Here is a 26,364-nt window from a genome sequence, read left to right as displayed (position 1 = left end):
ATCCAGCTCACACTGCACTCTAGTCACACTAAACTTCTTGCCCACATTCTCATCTCTTTGACATATTCACTTTTCCTGGAATATCTGTTCTCTTCTCATCCATCTAGTAAACACCTTCTTTGGCTTCAAGACTTAGTTCATATTTCCAGGCAGATGTAATAGTAAGAACTAAAACAGAATGCATCCTTATTATGTACCAGATTCTATTGTAAGCACTTTCCAAACAGAATCTTGTTTCATTCCTACAGTCACCCTGAAAGTAAACTAATATTGAAATCTCCATTTTACCCATGAGGAAACTGAAAAACAGAGAAGTTAATTATTGTGCCTAAGATCACATAGGGTTTGGACGCAGACAATCTAGCATGAGAGGATTTGTTTTTGATCACGTGTCCATGTTTACTTTGTTGTATCTTTTAATGCTTTTATAATTTTCCCTGACTGATGAGATGTTGTCCTGGGAGCTCACAATAGTGCACAAATTAGGTTGTTTTACCACTATAAACATCATATCATTTGTGTAAATGGCTTGATTGCCACCATGGAGAAATACAGAGATCTGGCAAAAGTTGGTATGATTCAGGTAGCTCTTCAGCCTGCTTTGAAGTTCATTAGTAGAAGTCATATCATTCCTACCATTTTATGGACAAACCTAACCCCTAATGATGGTGGGAATCCAAAGTGCAGTTGCTGGAAGTCTTCAAATGCTACTTTGACAACTTTATCCATTGGTGTTAAAGGTTCAAATTGGGGGTGGTGTCCTTTCAGTAAGTAACAAGGACAATTATAGAGTTCTGCTGGTTTTGTTGGGTTGTTGGAAAAGTCACAATACATTTTTGCATAGAAAAAATACATCATGACTTTTCCGACAACCCAATAATTAGCGTTCATTGAAAGAAATAACAGGTCTTGTTCAAATTTGGGGAATTGAACTACAGGACTATACGTTTTCCTTCAGTATAAAAGTGTCAGTTCTGTTTTATTAGAACTCTTTGGAATGCAATCAACTGGGACACCATAACTGAAAGATGCATGGTTTGCCAAAAATCATTATATAAAAAAATGTCCATTTATACGTTAGTCTTTCTCTGGGGCGTTAATTTTATTTTTTGCATCCAATATGTACCAAGATGTCAGGACACATGGTATATAATGTGTTCACTATTTAGATTACTAATTATCTTCTTACTTTGGAAAACTGGGAGAAAATTAGACTCTAGTTAACTTAGAGTGGTGTGACATGACCTTCTAATACCATGTTAAGAGTAATTGTGTCCCCTGTTTCTTCTCTTTCATTGCTCTCTGAAAGTAGAGTTTGGGTTTCTCTCTTGCTTTCTTCGTCTGGAAAACAGTTTGGTATATTCTCTGCAATGATTCCTCCAAATATTCAAAGCTACTCTGACTTTATTGCCTCTAAAACTATTGTTGGTATAAGATAAAAAAGAAACGACAATTGGCACCTCTATCACTTTATGTAATTGTCATTTCTTTTTTAGTTATTGAATAATTAAATGTTCATTTAACAAGTTTGATAAAGATGATCATAATATTGTCTCTATGGCCACTATACTTTGCTTTACATCTCTAGGGTTTATTTACTGCTCATTTCAAGTTCGTACCCTGAAGCAACATTCATCCTAACCCTCTCCCCTAGTATGCTGTATTCCAATATTTTAACCTCTGTTTTATGATACTGACTTCTTTTGGATTCCACATACAAGTTATAAAGGCATAGGTGCTTTGTAAATATTCACAGATAGTTTGATGCACAGCCAAAGGTTTTACAAACCTTCTATAAAAAGACATAAATATACACAAACATGAGAATGTGCCCAGCATTATAACAAGGTTCCAAAAGTCAATTTCTCTGCTATGTGCAAATCATCCGATAAATACATCATTGCCAAATAGCTGTGGTTTTGTAAAAACTGATTTAAGCAGATAAATTCATTAAGATATGATAATGTTTTCTCTTAATTCCCCTATAGTATATAGTATATAAATACCTGTGATTATTGCTCTAACATTAAAATCAAATGCTGTATTCCAAATTTAATTTTAGTTTTATAATACACTATTTTAATAGGATTGGCCACTTGTAAATCAGAAATACCATACTTTTCAAATATCAAACTGTCAATGGTTCTTGTTTTTGACATCCTTAGAGTTGTCATAACTGCAACTTTCAGTTCATATAAGTCTTTATGATATGAGAAAGTTCAAAAGTGAGGTTGTTTCATAACACAAGAAAATATATGGCTGTCTGGTTTGAGTTCTGTGGCCACAATGATAGTACGCCAATCTCCATTCTAATGGAGTAGCTAAGGGAATGCTGGAGCTAGTGGGGTGGTGAGGGGTCACATAACACAAGAACATATGGATATATTTTTCTGCACAGCATAGAAACATGTGACTAATGAAAAATTACAGGGACATTGCTAAGTAGACTGGGTCAGTGCATACTTGCATATCTGTTCATACTAGGTGGCCCTCGATTGCAACCATTGGATCCTCCAGTAACCAGAACACTGGGGTCATAGGGCATTGGGACACCATAACTGAAAGATGCATGGTTTGCCATGCATCCCAGGTAACTTCAGTAGGTTACCTGACCCCAGTGTCAGGTAACCTACTGAAGTTACCTGGGATCTTCCATGAAAATTAGTACATCTCAGTCTTTATTGAAACAATTATGGACTTTATAGACTTAAAACATACTTTAATGATCCTTCTATTTCTTAAAGGAGTACATCAAACAAGTATTTGCACATAACTATAAAATCTGTTATAAAAGAAAGAAGAAACCTAACTTTTCTAACTTATGTGTTTTTATTACTGAAATTATAGCATCATCTCAGTTATTGACAACATAAGCAGTCATGACATTCAAGCTGCAAACCTTAGTTTTGATTCCTTCTCTCATATCCTGCATCTAACCTATCAACAATTCCTGTCAGCACTGTCATCAGAATGTATGCAGAATCTGACATAGCACATCTCTCAGTCCAACATAACAAAATTAACAATATTGTCTGTGTCAATCACAGTTGCTTCTTCTCTGCTCACTGGGTCTAATCCAGTGTCCCCAGGGTCTGTTCTCAATGTAGCAGTGGCAATGATCTAAAGAGTTAGTTGGTTCATGTTCTCCTTCCCACTTAACCTTCCAGTAGGTTCCAAACTTTTTGCAGATCCAACAGGACCTACACAATCTACCTTCAGCATGCTCTTGCCTTTACTTCTCTGGCCTCATAATTTACACCCTTTTTATTTCCTTTGCTGAAAGCCTATTTTTCTTCCTGAATTTCTTTCCAACATGTTGGACCAACTCCTATGTCAGGTTGTTTGCTCACGCTATTCCTTTTGCTTTGAATGTTATTCTAACATTGATAAATGTTATTCTATAAAAATATCAAGATAGAGAAATCTCTTATTATGACTTTCCAGTCTTGGCAAAATCACTTTCTTACTGAAGCCTTTATTTTCTTTCTTATTTGATATTAAGATCTTCGATTCCTTAGCCCACGCCATAATTATTTACCGATTTATTTTTCTCTATAGTACTAATCAAATTCGTGTTATGTATAAAAATAATGATCTATTCAAATTAAAGATTAAAATTCTATATTAAGGTTTTATATAAAATGTAGTATTTGATCATTCTAAAATACAAATATTCCTTTAAATTATTTGGGCACTTTCTATGCCAGATTTGCCCAAGTACTTTCCTTACTTTTTCATTTGTTTTGCATATTTAAACATATTCATATGACAAATTCCAGGCAGTGAAGTATTTTACTTATTTAGTAGACATCATGCACATTTTATTTTAAAAGATCCTAAGTGTGTAAGAATGGTAATGAGACCCTGTACTTTGCTACATTGACAAAGCAGTAATGTAGGACTTATGGTAACCTAGAAAACACATGGAGGATGGTCCCAGCTTAAGGTCTAGAAAGCAAGTACAGAGTAAATACGGTCAAAGAAATGTTTTCACGTGTTGATAATCAAATGCAAATTCATTTATTGTTCCTAATCAATGTAATCTGTAAGATCACATGTTTTATGGACTTTTCTCAGCCTCAAGATAATTCAGAATTGAACAGTCAACAGTAGAATGTAAATATAAAAGATGTATAACAGTGGGGTGATGATATCAATTGAGTTTCCATATAGTAATGGTACATTTAACATAAAAACAGATTTGAGATTGATTTGGGTACTTAAATTTTCTAAATTTCAAGAACCACCTGTGGGATTGTATTTACTTAGAATACCATTGGAATGTGCTGGAGAGAGCACTAAACATTACATAAATTTCATGGGCAGTATCTAATGAACCTTTAGAGGACATCGGTTTTCTGCTGTATTGTACAGAGATTTTCTGAGGTAGTCAGAGGAAATGGAAAATAGGAATCAAGGGAATTATAACAAGAATCGTGGGTGGTATTCCCTGGAATGATGAGAGATGTTCAGAAAGGGAGACATTTTTTGAGAGCAGCAGTTTTGGAATATTAATTTTATTGATTGAGAGCTTTCTATGTATTAGATACTATCCTTGAAGACTAAAATTATTTATCTAATTTAATTCTGAAATTGAGGTTATTTAAGGAAATAGGTCTTAGAAGCGTTAAGTATTTACCCTGAAAGTCATACAGATAATAAATGCTGAACTTGGCATGGGAGTTAGGCAGTTTCAACTACAGAAATGGAATGATTAAAATTGTCTATTCATTTGTCAGTGCCTACATTTTAGATTCCTTATTAAGAATTATTTTGATTTTAATATGTAGCAGGCTATTGGTAATAATTAAATTATAAGAATAGTCATTTTTCTCTCATTTCTTCTTTCGTCAGTCCTGCTTTCCACTACCACATACAGGCACCCCCACACCCCTGTTTTTTGATAGTCATCTAAGAGCAGCAAAGAATTTCATGACTAGGTGGAAGACGGTTTATATATTTTTCTGGTTTACTTTATTTTTATTTCTTTCTGTGATGATACATTTTGTGTATGACCTATGATATAAGTACAAAATAGGTGGCTCACAAAGTAAATGTCTACTAGAAAACAACAGAGTCAACCAGTCTTAGGAAACTCTTTAGGGTGCTGTTGTTAAAGGTCACTTTCCCTGCCCTGCCTTTTCCTTATTAGGAAAAGAAGTTTCAACTCTCAGGCAGGATGTAGTTTCTCACTCATTCATTTACTCATTCACTTATTGATTGCTTAATATGTGTTAGTCTCGACGCCAAGAGAATTTACAGTGAACCTAAGTAGTGCTGACGTCACTATCAGAAGGGTTCACGATCTATCAGGGGAGGCAGACGAGCAATAAATTACAAGCTTGGGGGGAGAGGGAGAAATTAAATGTTACGAATCATCTGTGACAGGGAAGTCATAACTATAATTAAGACATACACTGGCCCACTTCGGGTCAATTCTGTTTGGCTGGGCGTTCGCCCGCATGACTATGGGTAATTTGGGCAGTTTTCCTGGGAAACTATTCTTTGAAATTCTTTCTTCTCTTTCTCTCTATGTACACTAAGTCTATCAAAAAATCACACTAAGAACCTGTTTCCTTTGCCTTTGTGCGTACAGATGGTTTAATCCCTTTCAGAGTGTGCACCTCTTAACAGTTTGGGGTTCCTGAGTGCCCAAGGTGATGTGCTAACAGAACAAATATGACTTCACTATATAATGTCTCCTGTTACTACTTACTGGTCACAGTAGTGTATGAAGACATTTAGAGGAGGAATTAGAGAGGAAACAGTCAAAGCTTTGTGAGATGCTATATATGAGTGATCCTTGTGGGCACTGAAGCAATAAGAAAAAAGATTAAAAGCCCTGGTATGGGCTGGTAAGATTGAATGGGGGTGTTGAAGAGATTGGTGGACATAATAGAAAAATCATCTTAGGTTATCAAAGTTTGATTTTGTTTCAAGGTAAGAGAGCCCTATAGACTTCAGAGGGACGTTGCTTCTGTATGTTATCACATATTTATGTTTCATATTCCACCGATATTTAATGTCATCTCTGTGGGTTCTGTGTGTGTGTGTGTGTGTGTGTGTGTGTGTGTGTGTGGGTGTACCTATTCTCTTCTCATTTGGTGAAAAAAGTCAAGTATGGATAAATAATTAAAGCCAAGTGTGACAAAGTGCTATGATAGAGACGAGCATATCTAATCCAGTTTTGGGAGATAGAGTTTTCTGGAGGGGGTTTCAGTGTGTTAGATCTTAATTATTCTTTTTTTAAAAGATTTATTTATTTATGCGTACAAGAACTGGGGTACAGGCCAAAGGTGCAGGAGGTGAGGGATTCACCAGAGACAGAGTGGGGAGCAGAATAGGCAGATCCACTGAAATACACTTCTGAGGGGAGCAGCGGGCGAAACAGGAGAGGTCTGCTCCATGTGGGTTAGCTCCCTGGCTGGGGATCAAACTCGTGCTACAGTGGCTGCAGACAGCTTCATAGTGCTGAGAGGCCCCTGATTATTCTTTAGGTGATTGGAGGTAATTATTTCAGACTGGGAAGGGAGATTTATAAAGGCCCAGAGGCAGGGGAGAGACATGGTGAGTCTTGGGGAATCGGTATGACTAGAGCACTGGATGAGGAAATAGGAGCAATGAGGGAAAAGCATGGAGATGCAGTAGGGTGAAACAGAATAATTGGATGTATCCAGCTTATTAAGATTTTATATGCAGTGTTTGGGGATACTATGTAGAAGTCAGTGAGTCTCTCTGAAGGAATTTAAATGGTAAATCGACATGATGCATGGAGTTTTGGAAGCACATTCAAACTATGGGGGGCAGATTGATGAGAAAAGCCATGGAAAATAGATGACTGTTGGGAGTGCACTGAGCTCTGCCATCCTGTTCTCCCAATTCATAAATCTTTAGGTGTACAGTCACAGGCAAAAAAGTATTATTGAACAAAATACTGTGCTGAATTTGATACATCTGAAATGCTAGTTATGACCTGTGCCATCAATACTGACAACATCAATGAATTGAAATAGTAAGCACATACAAGAATTGCTGTGAATATGGAATTTTCACTGTTTTAAGTATCTAAAGCTGTGATCACAATAAATTATTGTTTTTAATCTTTAAAATGTTGTAGGTCAGTTAATAAAATATGAACAATCATTCCCCCGATGTTGTTGTTTATATGTATGTATATAAAACAATAAAAACCATGTCATGAGAATTTGATAAATGTAAGATTATGAGATCAAATAATAGCACAGTTTCAGAGTGGGTAATTTGTTATTTTGCTTACTTGAAAGGAACAAATTTTAAGACTTGATGAACTGAATTTTGCATTTTTAACTTGTTATGACTTTTATGTTTATAATTGAAATCTTAATTATATTTTCCTTTATAAAGTTTTTTTGAAGGGTGAATTAATATATCACCCTTTTTTGAAGGATGATATTAATATATCACATCATGTGTGTGTACAGAGAACTTTGGAATGCTTTAACAGTAGTCCACTTATTTTAAATCCTTAGAGGGGATGCATATTTTAACTAGCTTGTAAGAAAGAGGGAACACATGTGACAAAATCTATGCTTTTTGGACAAGGTCACACTGTTAAAAGATAACCTGGAGGCAAACAAAGTTGAATTCCACTTTATTTTTTATTCTTCTTCAGAGAAGTATGGTTTTCATAGCTGTGTTTGTGCTTTACCCCTGAGCCTTTGCCCTATTCAGATATACTTTTGCTAATAGCTTCAGACCAAGATAAGATAAAATAAGCAGAGAAGATGCTGTCACTTTTAGAAACCACCTCCTTCAGAATATTTTATAACCTGAAACATAGGTTGAGTTTAATCTAAAGGATATAAAAACACCAGAAATTAAATAACTGGCTCAAGATAATTTTAGTATATTTATGCTTTAAGCTTTTTATTGATAAGGTTTTTATTTCTAGGTTATAAGCACTATGTGGGTGGTGAAGAGGAAATGTCTATACTTATTTTCAATTAGTGTTTTGTACATTCCTACATATCTACCCTAAGAACAGAAAAACACTACTTTGAAAGAAATCTACAGCTGGTATTTGAACCTGCTTTTGGAGTATCCTTAGTTTGCTCTCTGATTTTCAATTCTTTCATCTGCACAGAGCATAATGATCTGTAAGATGTGTAAGAGCTGATGCCTGGACAGATGCTGGCTTTCACTTAATTTCAAATGATGCCATTACTTGATATGATTTAGATTTTATGAATTGTAATTGAATGCATCAGAATGTTAAAATTCATACATAGGTTAAATTAGATTCTAAATATACACACACACATTCACCCGTGTGTGTGTGTGTATAAAACAAGCAAAACTTCTATTTTGCTTTTCCATGATTTCATTCCTGATTTGAGATATATATTTGAGAATGTTATGATTTGTATTCTACTTCCTGCCCCACTCCTTAAACCTCCACCCAAATGCTAGTGAAAGATGAAAATAAGATGGGCAGAAGAACTAAACAGACATTTCTCCAAAGAAGATAGACAGACTGAAAACAGGCACATGAAAAAATACTCATTATCATCAGGGAAATGCAAGCCAAGACCACAATGCAATAGCATCTCACACAGGGGAAAATGCCCCAGACCAAAAGCAACAAGTGATGAGGAAGGATGCAGAGAAAAGAGAACTCCCCTACATTGCTGGTGAGAATGAAGACCTTCCATAAGGTTCCAGCCTTTATGGAAAGCAAATGTATCTGCCATAGGACCCAGTAACTCTGCTCCTAAGCATCTACCAAAAAAAAGTCAAAGACACTAATTTGAAAGTGTTCATTGCAGTGTTATTTACAATACCCAAATTATGGAAATAACCTAAAAGCCCCAAACAGAGGAGCTGATCAAGAAGATGCGGTATATATACACAGTGGAATATTACTAACGACCCAAAAAAGCATAAACTCATGCCATTTGCAACGACATGGATGGACCTGGAAGGGTTAATGCTAAGTGAAATAAGCCAGACGGAGAAGGATAAATAGGGTATAGCATCACTACTCTGTGGAATGTGGAGAAACCAAACTAAGGGTCAGATAAAGACAAATTTAGAAACCAACTTTTGAATGCTGACTCTTGAACTGAAGCATCCAGAGTGGCAGAGGGAAGAGTAAGAACAAACGGAAGAAAGCACAATGGACAATGTGGTGGGCTGTGGTGGATATGGTGATGGGTGTACCACAGTGTCAGTACCTCATGGGGTATCCTAATATTACCTCAATTAAAAAGAAATTAAAAAAAAAAGAAAAGTGAAACAATAAACTACTCTGTTTAAAATACCCCTTTCTCTAGTAGTTTTTTTATTTAATTGAATTTTTTTTGTTGTTGTTGTTTTTCAGCTGCTCCAGTTGATGTACTAAAAGCTCTGGATTTTCACAATTCTCCAGAAGGAATATCAAAAACAACAGGCTTTTGTACCAACAGAAAGAATTCAAAAGGTTCTGATACTGCTTACAGAGTTTCAAAGCTAGCACAACTCAGTGCCCCAACGAAACAACTATTTCCAGGTATGCTCATTTTATTATTATGTGCTGCCACTTACTATTATTTCTTTTATCATGTGATGTAATGCACCACAATTGGACAGAAATATAATTCATCATCTGTCAGACACCAATACACTGTGATGACTAAGGTGACTTAATGAAAATAACTGAAGATATGATTTGCTGATCTTAATTCAGCACTTTCACAGGCATGTTTATTTGAATATATAATAATTCATTATTTTATTACAAATTGATAACACTTGAAGACATCTAACTTACTTTTGCATTCAATTTAGTAGAATTTATTTATTGGGGGAATGTGGCAATTTTTTTAAAGATTTATTTATGCATATGAGATTGGGGTATAGGCTAGAGGTATGGGGAGGCAAGAGGATTCACCAGAGAGAGTGGGGAACAGAACAGCCAGTCTGACTGAAATACACTGCTGAGGGGAGCAGCAGTGAGTCACGAGAGGTCTGCTGCACCAAGTGGGTAGCTCCCTGGCTGGGGATAGAACTGGTGCTGTAGCGGCTGCAGACAGCTTCATAGGTTGCGTCTCCACTCCTTGCGCCACCAGGAGGGCCAGAATTTGGCAATTTTAACATTAATGTCTGTGTTGCTTTAATAGGCATGCAAATTTAAGCGTGCATGTTTTTCTAAAATGAATATAAAGTTATATTGAAATCCTTTTTCTGTATTATTATAAAATCAATCGTTGTGCATTATTTTGGAATTATATTCTTATCTCAAATGGAATCACCTAACACATTTATTGGAAGACCTGAGACTAGAGATTTTCTGTCTTTATTTGGAAGATTTTCAGAATGGTACTGAAAAGTATTTGATGAATAATTTTTCTTCCCCTAAATGCACTAATTGAACTAACAGCACTAATTACCTAGAAATCATGATAATATAGGGAAAGTGGGTTGAGTGGGGAAATGGCAATGTTTGAGTAACACATTTTCTAAACAGGTAACTCATTACAGGTGATTGATTGATTGTTGTAGCGCTTACGTGGATTATTTACAACTTTACTAAGTTAAGGCCCTCATCATTTCACAGAAGAAGAAACTAGGTCATTAAGGGTCTCTGAGTTGTTCAAATTACATAGTTGTACAAATTACAAAGATTTAATACAGATCTCATATGCTGCAAGGACAGTGTTTTTGATGTTAATAATTGTTCCATTTTGTGACTTTGGGAGATTCTGAGAAATAATTCATTATTTAAATTCTTTATATTGTACTATACTGCCTCTACCAGAAAGACTAAGAGTTCTCTATTTTCACATAAAGCTGTTTTCTAATAGAAAAAATAAAATCAAGGTATTAAAATTACAAACAAGATAATACGATTTTTATGGAGAGAGATTTTAACTATTTTGAAAACACATTTATTTTTGATCATCCATTGGTTCTTCCAAAGTATTTCCTGTTTTGCAATCATTTGCGACAGAGTAAACCAACAAAGTACAAATATGAAGAATGTTAATGCACAATTTTATGACCCTAAAAAAAAGAAAATTAAGGTGGTTATTACGTCCATTTTAAATTAAATATTATTTTTTAAATCCATATTAAATGATTTTAAAATCAATTAAAAATTTTGAATAATAAAAAACTAAGTCATTTTTCTATTTATCTGTACTTTAATACAGAAATAGAAAAGGGATAGGAATTTTCAAGAGAGAAAAACAGAAAATAGGTTAATGGAAAATCTTGGGAAATACTCAAGAGTTAGTTCATAACTTTAATAATTTGTTTCAACATATCTGGGTCACTTTTTCTGACTTTCATTGTCGTAAATAATTGATTTGATTAATTCAATCATTTCTATTGTTTAAGGAAAATTATAGTGCATGATTTGCTTCTAGGAGCTCCTTCTTCATCAGTTAATAGACTTCATTTATATTTAAGTTATTTTTCACTCTCACAATATTGTTGTTAGCCTTATGATTCTAACAATAAGTATTACAGAGTGAAATAGATGCCTATGATAGAGACCTCATTTCTTCCTTACACAGATAATTAAAATCATGCCTTCTGGAGGGTAGAGCTTTCTGTAATATAATACAGAATGACAATAAAAATGACCATGACACATTCACCTTTTAAAAAATCCAAACAGTTAATATGTGGATATTATTCTCTATGAAATAAATAGAACTTTAAAATAATATTTGACATATTTTGTCTACCATTATGGGAAGACTTATAGGAACTTTTTGTTTCTAATGACCAAATTAAGCTTTAACTTTGGGGTGGGGTTGAAGGGTTACCAGATAGTCATCATAATCTTCCTGTAGAATAAAGATATCAGTCTTCCAAATGCCACATTTGAGACCTATAATATTAATATCTGAGAACTTTGTACCTGTCCACTGAATATTAGTGGTAATTTGCAAATTTTATCTGCCCTCTTTAAAAATTCTGCTGTGGACAAATACTACGTAGAAATTTTGTGTGATCTGATCGTTTTTTCATAACCACCGAGTAAGGGTACCATTTAAATCCCAGTTTCACACAATATGTAGCACATGTGTGTTGTTGCACTACACAGTAAATTCTCTTTGATATACTCAGGTGTTATGAACTTTGATTAATATCTAATAGAGAAGAATCTAAGGTGGTGTGTTGCTTAGGGTATAGTGAAAATTTCAACATCAAGTCATGATATTTTTTTTAGCTAAATTATTTATTTTTAAAGGTTATACCTTAAAGATTGTAATCTTTTTAGATTATTGTGATTGCTTATTTTTAAATTGGGAAACATTCCAATTTTTTAATGACATAGCTTTTATATGAAACTACAATGCATAAAAGTAAAGGGTGTCAGAGACTAATCATTTGAAGCAGTGACAAGAGTACCTATGTATACTTGTCTTTGTAATGTTGCTTTGAAAATTGGACTAAGAGAGAAAATACAACTCTTGTACCAAAATTGGTACTTACGTATTTACTATTGGGTTTGATATTTTATTGGCACCATGATCTGGTTTCTGAACTTCAATATTATATAATCATTGTGCTTTAAATGATTAACTTTAAAGTTTGAATATAGCTTTGACCACTCTTGCACAGAAAGTTTAATAGTGGTTCCCTCCCCATTTGTTTTTAAACCTGTGTAACTACTGTTGTAATTACTGTTTGAACTAAGGTGGCGTATTAAGGCACATAATCCACGTATAAAGTTGAAAAATAGTAGGGTAATCCAGGAATTACATGGACATTTGGAATTTATGACTCTTTGTCTCTTTCTTCTCAGGAGGAACTTTTCCAGAAGATTTTTCAATATTATTTACAGTAAAACCCAAAAAAGGAATTCAGTCTTTCCTTTTATCTATATATAATGAGCATGGTATTCAGCAAATTGGTGTTGAGGTCGGGAGATCACCTGTTTTCCTGTTTGAAGACCACACTGGAAAGCCTGCCCCAGAAGACTATCCCCTCTTCAGAACTGTTAACATCGCTGATGGAAAGTAAGTAACACAATAATTCAATGTTTTAGCTATGTTGAAAGCCATTCTTTCATTTGATCATTCAACAAATATTTATAAAGTGTGATGCACGTTTTCTGAAGACTGACAATATAGAAATGAACAAAACAAAATAATCATATAATTTATAGTCTGCATTCACAAAAGATGAACAATTATATTATAAAAATACTAATAAATAGCATATTGGGGTGAGAGAGAGAGAGAAATAGAAGTAAAGAAAATAGGAATAGCATAGAGGGAGAACTTTTAAGGAAATCAGGGAAAATTTCACTAAGAAGGTGGCATGTGAAAGAGGGATAGGTACTTGATGTGCTAATACTTAAGTATTCCAGGTGTGGGGAAGTAAGTACATTATCTCTAATTCCAGTTGTGTCTGATTTGTTCCAGACAACATCAAGGCTACCATGTGGCAGTATGAGTGGCATGTTGAGGGTGGAGAAAAAGAGGATGTCATATAACACATTGTAGGTGTTTATAAGCACTTTGGCACCTTTGCTAAGTGAATGGGAAGTCATTGTAGACATTTTAAATGGAGGAATGGCCTGATTAGACTTACCTATTACCATGTTAATGTTGACAATCATTGGAAGCTTTATATCATACTTGATAGGTACTATATATCATTCTAAACACATTATGTATAGTAAACTCTTAATTTTTTCAGAACTATATGAGAAAGTAATATGAATAAACCCATTTTACAGATGAGAAAACTGAGACACAGAGAGTTTAAGTACCTTTAGTTAAGTAGAGAATTTAAACCTAAGGGCACGTATTTGGAAAGTGGTAAAGGCAGGTCATTTCTTTAGAAAGTGCTCACAGAAGGGTTGAGCTCAGATATTCTGACTCCCCTATAAGTATCACACTCTTCTGAAAGTCACGTTCAGTTCTGAATTTTATGTTGTGAACGTAGTTTACACTTAGGGAACAGCAAAATACAAATAAATATGTATTAAGTTTGCTTTTTTTTTAAAGATTTATTTATTTATGCATACAAAAACAGGGTTGCAGGCCAGAGGTGTGTGGTGGGGAGAGGATTCATCAGAGACCGAGTAGGGAACAGAACAGGCAGACTGACTGAAATACATTGCCGAGGGAAGCAGCAGGTGAGTCAGGAGAGGTTTGCTGTGCCATGTGGGTTGCTCCCTGGCCAGGGATCGAACTCATGCTGAAGTGGCTGCAGTTAGCTTCATAGGTTGTGTCTTAATCCCTTGTGCCACCAGGGAGGCCCAGTTTGCTTGGTATTTTATTGCTGAGTCTAGGCATCTAAAAATAACTGTCTAACTTACAACATTTGGTAATGTACATAAGAAGGAAACAGCAATGTGATGGGAAAACAAAATCCATACTCTGTGTCTTTGTTAGGACTATGCAGAAATATTTGGGTCTTGGGGCTAGGAAAAACTAGATTTTCACATATAATTGAAATTATTATCCTTAATGTGAAGAGTAATGTCAGTGCTATGCATGAAAGTAAATCAGAGTAAGGGATGGAGAGTGGAATGTTAGCGTGTACAATTATACAATGTACAGTACAGTGTATTCTCCTAGGGAAGTTGACGATGGCTGTATTGAGCAAAGTTGTGGAAATGAGGGAGTGTGAGCCATCTTGGGATATGCAGGAAGAGTATTCCTTGCAGAGTGAAGGACATTTTCTCAGAGCAATAAAATTACAGCAGTGTGATTTTAGAGCAGGGAGTCCAGGTGTAGTGAGGTCAGACAGGGCCAGGAAACACTTTGAGGCAGGAAAAAAAACCTCCATCTTTTACTGTGAATATACACTGGTTTTGAGCAAGACCTAAACTTGATCTGATTTATAGTTTAAAATCATCACTGGTTGCATCACAGTGGAATTGAGATAGGTTAGGTAAGAGTTTGGTGACAGAGACTATAACTTTCACAAAGTTGAGACACTGTATTTTGCGCATATTTTGAATATAAGATTGATGGGATTTTGGGATATGACTGTAGTAAGTATACTTGAAAAAATACTTCAAAATAACTTCAAAATGTTAATTTAGTATTGTGACTATGACCTTTATACCATCATCTTGACATACCTTTATTACCACAGTTTAAAATAATTCAACAAAACATCAAATTTAGAGTCTGAATCAATCTTTAGCAAATTGAAATCATTTTCATTTTCTCTGGATAGAAAGCACAAACCTGCAATAGACGGAATGGTTTAAGTTAAAACACTAGCTTCTTGGCAGAAATAAATACAAATTTTGTTCTCACCGTATTAAGTGGTCCCTTACATAAATCTCTGCTCAATTCAAACCAAACACCTATGCTACTAGAATGTGCTGTGAAAAGACCAAAGATTAGAGGTAAATGGAAATATACTTGGCTCTCATCAGTAGTCATGCCAAGTCACATGAAGTAGACATTTTAGGAAGGCTCTAAAACTTTTTGGGTACTTTATTTGATGGATCTAGTCCTAGACACTTCTGGAATATTAATTTAGCACTTTTCATTTGGGAAAAAAACATAAACCAGAGTGGCTTGCAAAATCCATGTGAGTTACACTTAGTGGTTTCTGTTAGCACCAAATACTGTTAATAACACCTACCCTCTTACAGTATGATTAGAGTATGTGTGTTCCAAAGGCGTGGCCATGTCTCCCCCTTAGGTATGTCCTCACTGCTGTAAATTAGCTGAAGCAGTCGCTTTAGAGTGAATTGAGACTCTCACTGTGTGCACGAGATGACTGTGTTTTTTTCTAGTCTTCCCACTTTCCGCCAGCCCTGCAAAGAAGGAAAGATATTGTGTCTCAGTCTTGGATTCCACCCACAATAGTGATCTACAACTGTCTTGAAATTAAAGTGGAAAAAGAAAATGAAAGCCCTTGAAATAAATGTGAACAAAGGCAGAGAAACACATTGTACTTTACAATAAGAACGTTCAGTTGCTCCAGATGGAACAGTCATTCAATTAGTAGACATACCTTTTTACAATCAACCTCAGGGGATTTCTAGAGCAGAATTCTAAAAAGTGGAATTCCACTTTGGAAAAAGCATTTACGTACTTAGCAACTGTTATTTACCCGTATTCTACCTGAAATTGCTATCAAACACCCTCATCAGAATATGGGAGATTAAGCTTTTGTCACAACACAAAGTGAAGCAAAGGATGGGCACTTTCTTATCAACACTGACGGCCAATCCTGCGGCATCTAACATGGCATGTGTCCTTTTGAGTAGTTAACACTGTTCTGCATCAACAGAGACTTACTGATTAATAGATGAATCTGCGCTTGAACAATTGCAGCTCATTTTTACATTATGTCTTAATGTGAATGATGTTTTGGTGACAATGTCTCTGAAACTTCCAAAAGAATTATTTGGCTTTTTTTAGGTGGCATCGAGTAGCCATCAGCGTCGAGAAGAAAACTGTGACTATGATTGTTGATTGTAAGAAGAAAACTACAAAACCACTTGACAGAAGTGAGAGAGCAATTGTTGACACCAATGGAATCACGGTTTTTGGAACAAGGATTTTGGATGAAGAAGTGTTTGAGGTAAAAATAAATCAATCTTTAAGCTGAATGTTTTTAAATCAGGTGGACTGAGTTCATAACAGAAACAATCCACGTATGCTATAAAGAAAAGTTGAAAAACTTTAAAGAATGACCTATTTTCTTCCCTTTTGGCTGCAGTGGTGATGTTTTCTATTGTTCAGTAAGAGAATGACTGGACAATGGCTACTGGAATGCCTGGGAAACTTTTAAGAGATTTGTTGATTTGAACACAGGCTTGCTATTCTCCTAGAAAAGGCAAATGGCTTTCTCTTAGTACTTCTTATTATTTCCTTGGAGAAAAGATTATTTTCTTCACCTTCTCTGGGTGATTTAGAGAAATATACAAGTCAGATTTTCTACCTTTCTTTGTTCTTTCTGATTGTTTCAAGATTAATAAAAATCATATTGCAAAAGATCAACTTCAAGTTTTTATAATCATGTATGCACAAACAGTATGCATTTTCATTGAAAAATAGTATAAATTCAGAGTGTCAGCTAAAACATTGCATTCCTATGCTTATATATGTTTTATGTAATCTATGGCATAATTGTAAATATACTTATCATTTGTGAAAATTTCATATTATTTATTTTACATCCTATTTTTTCTGACATTCTCCATTAATATGTACCCAAGCCTTTGACTATAAAAACGTGTTTTAATATATTATAGCATACTAAATTAAATGAAAAACTGATTCAGGCAATGTATTAATATACTCGTTTTCCAATATCATTCATTAATTACACAGAAATAGTAATAAATATTTATTTATTAGATGAATTAAAATTGTAAATAAATTATTTAATACTTAGTCTTGCCAAATTCTATTTTAAAATAAAACTATGAGCATTGATTTCACAGGCTAAATTTATTTTTGTCACACAGACAACCTTGTTTTCCAGGAACACAGATGAGCAATAGGGAAGAACCATGTCAGCAGATATTTCATTTCATGTATTAGTCTATTACTGTACAAACTAACAGAGCCAGTGAAAGTTAAAAAAAGGAAAATTAAGAGTAGATTTTGTTCATCATGTTTGGCTAGAATATATAAAAAAAATACGGCAAAGAAAAAAGTGAATTTAATTTTCAAATTTATTTGCTCTGAGAGGTGATATTTGATATGAATATATGTAGATATTCATTAGCCATTTTCATGAAATTTCATAACATTGAGAAATTAACTTGAACTTATTTCTAGGATAAATTAATATCATTTATTTGTTTATATTTTACTCCCCCACCCTGCAAATACACAGATACACAAAGACTCCACCTCTTTCCCAGATACTATTCTCCTGTTCTCAGGAGTCTAATTTAGATTTTTTGAACTGTGGTTTCATACTATCACAGTTAATTTGTTTTCTAAAATAAATAATTAGACCTGATGTTACATATTAAAATCTGTAGTAAAACTTCCTGAATTCCTTAGACTGATATAATATCAACCCTTAGAATATTTAAAGGTGATTTCTGTAAAATATTTCTATATGTTTTCAATTATTGCCAAGGGAATTTAATAAATGTCCTAAGATAGAGGTACTGGGAGCAGAGATTATAGCATGATCTTTGAATAAGTATTAATTTTCTTATAATGCAAACCATACTCTAAATCTAGGAGTAATTTTTGAATCCTAGAATCTAGCTTAATCATATTTTTCTCTGAAATTACTATATTTAAATTTCAATTTCTCATTTATCAAATGAGACTAGCAATCTCCTTCATTAGTATTTGTTTTAAAAATGAACTTTTTTATGTAAAATTCTTGATTCACTTATTTGAATTCTTGCTATGTAATTATAGTTTATATATTATGTGCTCCTTTAATTGTGTATTAATATATAGCTTTCTTTTTTTTATAACATTACAATTTTGGCATCTCAGATGATATACATTTTTTATATGGATGACTAACAGTGATCTACTTATCAGTCAAAGTCCTACTGAATCTCTTTGTAAATAAATTCTTTCCTGTGCTACTGCTAATTTGCAACATATGTGCTGGGGATTAGATCAGTTTGCATCCTTGGAGACAGGGCCTTGGTACAGACCTAGTGAACAGAACATGGTCTAAGAGAGCGATACTTTCCTGCTGGCCAAGCGAACTTGAATCAACACCACTGGTTTCTTCTAGAATGATAGTTTGCTTCAATGTTGTGTGAAAAAACTAAATTAGAAGAAGCATGTTGCTTGTGTTCACTCTCAAGAATTACCTTGGAATCTCTCAACAAGAAATTTCTTACTAAGTAACGGTTGTAGCTATTGTGACTCACCTTTGTAATCTCTATTTCAATCTCTCTCCCTCTCTCTCTCATTGTTATCAAACGAAGGTTCTTCTGAATCTATTGCACTTTTCACGAACATCTGTTTTAAGGGAAATTTTTTCTTTTACTTGAAACCATGAGGGGAATATAGTGGCAAATTGAGTAGAAATGATTACTGATTTTTTTTCCAAATTGCTCAGAAAAAAAATTTTGGCTTTAATTTTCGGTGGAGAAATCAATGAAAAACAATATTTAAAAGCAACCTGTTTTAGTAGTTCTACCAGGCCTGAAAACTTACTTTAAAATAAAAATAGCCATCTCAAATATTCTGTGAAGAATTTTATTGCTGCCTTGTGATAGCCATATATATTTTTTACTACATCTGTTTTCCAAGGTACATGCTTTTTAAAGTAATATTGACCTTTAGGTGACATGGTTTTCCTATGGAGCAATAGAATAGCATACAGGTAGCTTCTCCATCCATTCAACTTTCCCAGTATGGATACATTTAATTCATAGCTCTTGGGGTGTTTTTCACCATTTATTTAGGAGTAAATGAAGTATAATACACTAATATTACAAGTTAAAGTTGATCTCTTATGGCTTCATATATGTATCCACCTCTGAAACCAACAACACAAAAATAGCATTGCAATTACACTCAATAGTTTCTACTTGTATCATACTTTATATTCCATGAATTCCTTACCACAACCACTGGCAATAATTTGCTCTCTATCACTATGGTTTGTTTAACTTTTCTAGAACTTTTTAATGGAATCATATAAATGCACTCTTTTTATCTTGACTTTTTCCACTCAGCATATTGAGACTTTTGAAACTTAACCCTTTTGTCTTAGGTATCACTGCTTTGTTTCATTTTTTGTTAGTAACTATATTTCAGTGTTGACTAAACCATAATCTGTTCATGCATTCATCCTGTTAGTGAGTATCTGGATTGTTTCCAGAATTAAACTGTTGTCTATAAAACAGCTATGAACATGCATGCATAAATTTTCTTGGGTCAAACATTTTTTATCTATTTTAGTTAAATAACCTGAAGTAGAATGCCTGAGTTATTTGGTAGATGCCTGTTTAACTTTAAAAAAGCTGTGAAACTGTGTTCCAAAGGGTCATTAATCATTTTATACTCCCTCCAGCAGCAAATGAGAGTTCCAGTTATTCTTCATTTTTGCCATATTGAATAACAGATTGAAGTTCTTTACTTGACATAGCCTGTATTTTTAATTTTAGCCATTCTAAGTGGCTATATAGTAGTATTTCATTGTGGTTTTAATTTTCTTTTCTCTCATGTCTGATGATGCCAGACATTTTTTTGACGGTTTTCTTTTATTTATTGGGGGGATCTTTTATGTATCTTCTTTGGTGATCTGTGCTTTGTGAAGTATCTGTTGCCCTTTTTTAAAAAAAAAAACAAAAACCTGGATTTTATGTTCTGACTTCGGAGTTTTAAGAGTTTTTTATACATCTTCATGCAGTCTGAAAGATGTGCACAGTTTTTTTCTAGCATGTGTCTTGCCTTTTTGTTTTCTACAAAGTGTCTTTCAAATGGAATGTTTTTCATTTAGACAAAGTTCAGTTTATTAATTTTGATATATTTTATACTTTGTGTTCTAAGAAATCTTTGTGAACACCAAGATCATAAAGCTTTTCTCCTACTGTATAATAAACACTGTAGTTTTACGTTCCACAAATAGGTCATGCCCAATTTTGAATTAATATTTGAGCATAGTGTGAGATAAAGGTCAACATGATTGCTTTTACATAAAATTATCTAGTTTATCCAGCACGTTGTGCAAAATGAATTTCCTTTCAGGCATTCAATTGCATTTGCTTTATGTTAGAAGTCAGTTGACTCTATGCATTGGTACTTTCCTGAACTCTCTATTATCCTATTCTATTGATTTATTTTTCTGTCTTGTCACTAATATCAAAACATATTGGTTACTGCACTTTTTAAAATTAGATGGAATAAGTGTTCCTTCTAGGTCCTTTACATTTTTATATAAGTTTTGGAATAAGCTTCAACTTCTAAAATTATAGCTTAGATTTTAATTGGATTTGCCTTGAAGCTAGGCATCAAAGTGAAGAAAATTGTTATTTTTTAAAAAGATTTATTTATTTATACAAGAACTGGGATATAGGCCAGAAGCGAGGGAGAGTGAGATAATTCACCAGAGATAGAGCAGGGAGCAGAACAAGCAGGCAGATGAACTGAAAACACTACTGAGGGGAGCAGCAGGAGAGACAGGCGAGGTCTGCCGTGCCATGTGGGTATCTCCCTGGCCGGCTGGGAATCGAACCCGCGCTGCAGAGGCTGAGGACAGCTTCACGGCACTGCGTTCAATCCACTGCGCCACCGGGGAGGCCCGAAAATTGTTATCTCTTTATAAGCATTGCATTTTCTATTTCCTGAAGATCCGTATATTTTGATTGTCTCTGATTTCACTTGTAGTGTTTAATAGATTTTAGTGTAGCAGCATAGATATCTTTAATTATTTTCTAGATATTTTTTATACTATGGTAAATTGAATTACCTTCCATTTTCATCTTTCAATATTTTGTTGCTAGTATATAAAAATTATAGTGGATTTTTAAGTCTACAACTTTGTAAACATTTAGTAGTTTAGATTTTTTAAATACAAACAATGGCATAAGCTAAATATAGGTACCATATCAGTACTTTTCTATATTTCTCTTACATGGTAATGAATAAACTTCCACCAAAATATCAAATAGAATTGATAAAAAAGGCATTTTTATCTTTTCTATTTCTGTTCTCATGTGGAAAAATTCAGCCTTCTACCATTATATATGATGTTTACTATAACTTTGTCAATTTCAAGAACATCACTCTTGGTCTTAGTTTTCTGAAAGTCTTTATCCCTGTTGTATATTGAATTTTATCAATTTTTTTCTATATTTGCTGACATTACCATGTGCTTTTATTCACTTAAATTGTTGAATTAACATTGAATAATTTTAAAAGGTTTGAAAAAGTTTTATTCCTTAGTAGTCTATACATGGACATAATGTATTATCTTCTTAGGTAGCATTAGAATGGATTTACTAAAATTTTTAAGGTTTTTGAGTCTATATTAATGAGGGGGTAATGGTGTATAGTTTTATTTGTATCAGTAGTGTCTTTGAAGTTTTTAGAGTTGGGTGTACACTGGCCACATGAAATAGTCTGGGCATTGAGCTACTTGTCTATTTTCAGGAAGCTTCTCTGTGTGATTAATGTTATTTCTTTTTTGAATGTTAGTTAGAATTCACTAGTGAAAATGTCAAGTGTCTGCATTTTCCTTTCAGAATTTTTTTCCGCATATTGAATTTCATTACTAGATCTGTGTTAATACATTTTTTCTTATATCAATTTGGTAAGTCTTTTCAAAAATTTTTCTATTCAACTAAGCTATTACATTTATTGGTTTGAAAGCTGAAGTAATTTCTTACATATTTTTTAATTGTTATAAGATTTCTGATGGCAATTGCTTTTATTTCTGATGTTTCCCCAATACCATTGATTAAAGACTTTCCTCTCTATTGTGCTTTCTTGGCACCTTTGATGTAAATTAGTGATTCATTTGTGTGTGGGATTTTTTTCTGGACTCTCTTGTATTCTTTATTTATCTATGTATGTCTGTTAAGGACTTTTGCTAATATTTAATCTGGGTATTCCTTTCCTTATTGATTTTTAAATATTGTTTGTTCATTTTGGATAGTAATCCTTTTATCAGATGTGTCTTTTGCAAATACTTTCTCCCAGACTTGTTCTTTCATTGGTTTTTAGGTTGTCTTTCACTGATTTTTATTTTAACGAAGTCCTGTTAAGCATTTATTTCTTTCGTGTCCCTGGTATTGCATCTAAAAAGGCACTGTTATATCCAATATGATGTAGGTCATCTGGATTTTTCCATTATGTTATCATCTAGGAGTTTTATAAATTTGCATTCTACATTTATATGTATAATCCATTTCAAGTTAATTATTGTGATGGATTAAGATTTGTGTTTTAATTTATTTTTCCTCATGTGGATATTCTGTTGGTCAGCATTGTTTGTCAAAATGACTATCTTTGCTTCATTGTATTGTCTTTGCTCTATGTGAAAGACCAATTGACACTATTTGGGGTATATTTCCAGGCTCCTTGTTCCATAAATCCATATGTATTTCCAAAACTACAATGTCTTGATTATTGTAGCTTTAGTGTATGTTTTGAAATTGCGTTCTCAGTTCTTTCACTTTGTTTCCCTTTTTCAGTATAGAGTTGTCTATTGTGGATCTTTATTACTTGTTTAAACTTTAGAATCAGTTTGTCAATATCCATAAAACAACTTCAGGGATTTTGACTGTAATTATTTTGAATTTATATATCAAGTTTGGAAGATCCCATTTTTGTCTTATCTATAAATATGTAATCTCTGTCAATTATTAAATTCTTTTATATCTTTCATCAAAATATTGTCCTTTTTCTCATATATAAATGGTATTGTGTTTTAAATTTCAAATTCACTTGTTTGTTGCTGGTATTTTTAAAGCAATTTACTTTTGTATATTAACCTTGTACACTGTAAACATTCTATCTTTGATTTTTAGCTCCAGAGGGGGTATTAATTTTTGGTCAATGATTTTGAATTTTCTACATAGAGGACTATGTTATCTGCAAATAAGAACAATTTATTTTTTTCTTCCTTTTCTGTATCTTTTTATTTATTATTCTTGTTTTATTGCATTATCTAGGACTATCAGGACATTTTTGAAAAACATTGGTAAAAGAGATATCCTTATATTATTCCTGACTATAGTGGAAAGCCTTAAGTTCTCACTAGTAACTTTGTTATTAGCTTTTCTTTCTCAGTGAGTTTTTATCCTAATTATATGTTGAATTTTGTTAAAATCATTTTTTATTCTATTATTATGATTATCTGGTATTTCTGTTTATTAATTTAATTAACTTTTATTGCTGTAATTGATTTACAGCATTGTATGAGATTAAAAGATTACGTTTACAACACTGTGTGAGATTAAGAATCACATCTCTCAGATACATGTCATCACACTATATTCACCAATAAAAGCCTCCCAAATAATTGATTTTGAAATGTTGAACCTGCCTTACATACCTGGGATAAATTCTACTTGGTCATGGTGTATAATTCTTTTTATACATTTTTTGATTCATTATTAATATGAGCTAATAATTTGTTGATTTTTTTCATCTTTATGGGAGTTATTGATCTCTAAATTTTACTTTTTTCACTGAAGTTAATATTGGTTTATAATAATACATAGTCATGTAATCAACATATGCATGTAGCTTTCTTTCCCTTTTATGCTTTTGTCTGATATTAGTCATTTGGGCCTATGGACTTTATAGAATAAGTTAGAAAATATTCCCTCTGACTCTATCTTCTGAAAGAGATTGTAGAAGACTGGTATAAATTTTTTTCATAAGTGGTGGCACAATTCCCCAATGTACTAATCCAAGTGGAATGTCATTAATTATCAGTCAATTACTTTGCCACTATAGGCCTATTCAGATTGTCTGTTTTTTCCTATGTGAATATTTGCACATTATGTTTTTCAAATAATTGATTCATTTGGTCTGGGTTATTAAATTTGAGTGCAGAGAGTTGTCCATGTTTTTTAAGAGTCCTCTATTATCCTTTTAATGTTCATGGGTTCTGTAGCAATGTCCCTTCTTTCAATTATAGTTTTAATAATCTGTGTTTTTAAAGGAGTCATATCTTCTAGAAGACACAATACTATACTATGCAACTATAATGTAAATTTATCTAACATTGTACAATAATCCTGTCTAGAAGCTTATTGATTTTATTGATGTTTTCAAAGAACTATTTTTTATTTTTATTGATTTTCTATATTTGTATACTATTTTCAGTTTTACTGATTTCTCCTCTAATTTTTATGATTTGTTTCTTCTGTTTACTTTGGATTTGTTTTGCTCTTCTTAATTTCCTAAAGTGGAATATAAGATTATTGATTTTTCTTATTTTTAATATATGCATTCATTGCTGTAAATTTTCCTCTAAGCATGGATTTTGCTACATCCCACAAATTTTGATAATTTGACTTGTTTTCATTAACTTCAAAATATTTTCAATTTTTTTTAAATATCATTAATGGTCCATGAATTTGAAGTATGTTGTTTGATCTCCAAGTATATTGGAAATTTACAACCATCTTTATGGTATTGATTTCTAGTTTAATTCCATTGTATTCACTGATACTTTATAACTACCATTCTTTTATATTTGTTAGGGTGTGTTTTGTGACCCAGAATGTGCCCCTTTTTGGCAAATGTTCCATGTGAGCTTGAAAAGAGTGTGTAGTCTACTATTATTGGATGAAGCAATCTATAGATATCAATTATATACAGTTGATTGATAGTCCTATTGAGTTCAAATATGTCCTTACTAATTTTATGCAGCGATATTTGTCCATTTCTGGTAGAGAGGTATTAAAGTCTTCAACTATAATGTAAATGTATTTATTTTTTATCTATTGCTAGTTTTCATCTTTCATATTTGAATGCTCTATTTTTTGGTACATAGGCATTAAGTATTTTTTTAGATCATTTAAGAACAATAAAAAAATAATAATTTTACCTTTACTTATTAATTTTATAATGCCCTTGCTTTCTTAATGTAAAGTCAAGATCCCTATCTACACCCTTTTCCTTTTCTCTGAAGAAATTGTTTTTGAATTGCTTGCAACGAAGGTATACTACCAACAAATGACCTCAATTTTTGTTTGTCTGAAGAAATCTTATTCACTCTGTGGTCTGAAAACTTATAAATTGGTGGGTGTTTCATCTCTCAATAGTAAACGTTTTGCTTCACTCATCTTTTGTGTGATTTTCTGAAGAAAAATCCTATGTAATTCTTATTTCTGTTCCTCTAGAGATAAGCATTCCCCCCACCTCCTGGTTTCTTTTAAGATTTTTCTTTTCTTGATCTCCTGAAGTTTACATATGATACACTCAGTTTTAGTTTTTGTGTCCATGTTTGTGCTTATTTAACACAAACTGCTTGGGATACTGTGAACTTCCTGATATTGTGGTTTGCTGTTTGACATTGGTTTAAGAACATTCTAAGTCAGTATTTCTTCAAGTATTGCTTGTGTTCCTTTCTCCTTTATGTCTTCTTTATTTCATCTTCTGCCTCCTTTTTTCTTTTACCCATGTGTTACACTCTTGCATTTTTTTGTTTTAAATATCCTTTTTTTTCAATTTGCTTTTACAGTTTTGAAAGTTTCTTTTGTTATATCCTTAAGCTCAGAGGTTTTTTTCCTTCTTGCCCAGTCTAGTAATTGAGGTCATCAAAGGCAATTGTCTAATTTCGTGTTTATGATCTTTAGCATTTCTTTTTCATATTTAGAATTCCCATCTCTCTGATTCCATATCCATCTGTTTTGCATATTGCCCATGCCTTACTGGAAGATCATTAGTATATGACTCATTGTTAATAAAAATCTTAGTATGATAATCTCAACATCCTGCCATATTTGATTCTTGT

At 33.1% G+C, this 26,364-nt stretch overlaps 1 protein-coding gene across 5 annotated transcripts in view; it reads left to right on the top strand.

Annotated features, from left to right (window-relative positions):
* The window catches only part of COL11A1 (collagen type XI alpha 1 chain), a gene marked incomplete at its 3' end in the record, with an annotated part of 194,034 nt that overhangs the window by 7,715 nt on the left and 159,955 nt on the right, over nt 1-26,364 (top strand). For all 5 annotated transcript variants that reach the window (XM_084242704.1, XM_084242702.1, XM_084242705.1 and 2 more), the window contains exons 2-4: nt 9,359-9,526; nt 12,776-12,989; nt 16,371-16,533. In XM_084242704.1, coding sequence (XP_084098830.1) covers nt 9,359-9,526; nt 12,776-12,989; nt 16,371-16,533 — 545 coding nt within the window. The remainder of the gene's footprint in view (nt 1-9,358; nt 9,527-12,775; nt 12,990-16,370; nt 16,534-26,364) is intronic.

Source organism: Talpa europaea (assembly GCF_964194135.1).
Source record: "Talpa europaea genome assembly, chromosome: 9".
Classification (NCBI taxonomy): domain Eukaryota; kingdom Metazoa; phylum Chordata; class Mammalia; order Eulipotyphla; family Talpidae; genus Talpa; species Talpa europaea.
This window is presented reverse-complemented; position numbering and strand designations above follow the sequence as displayed.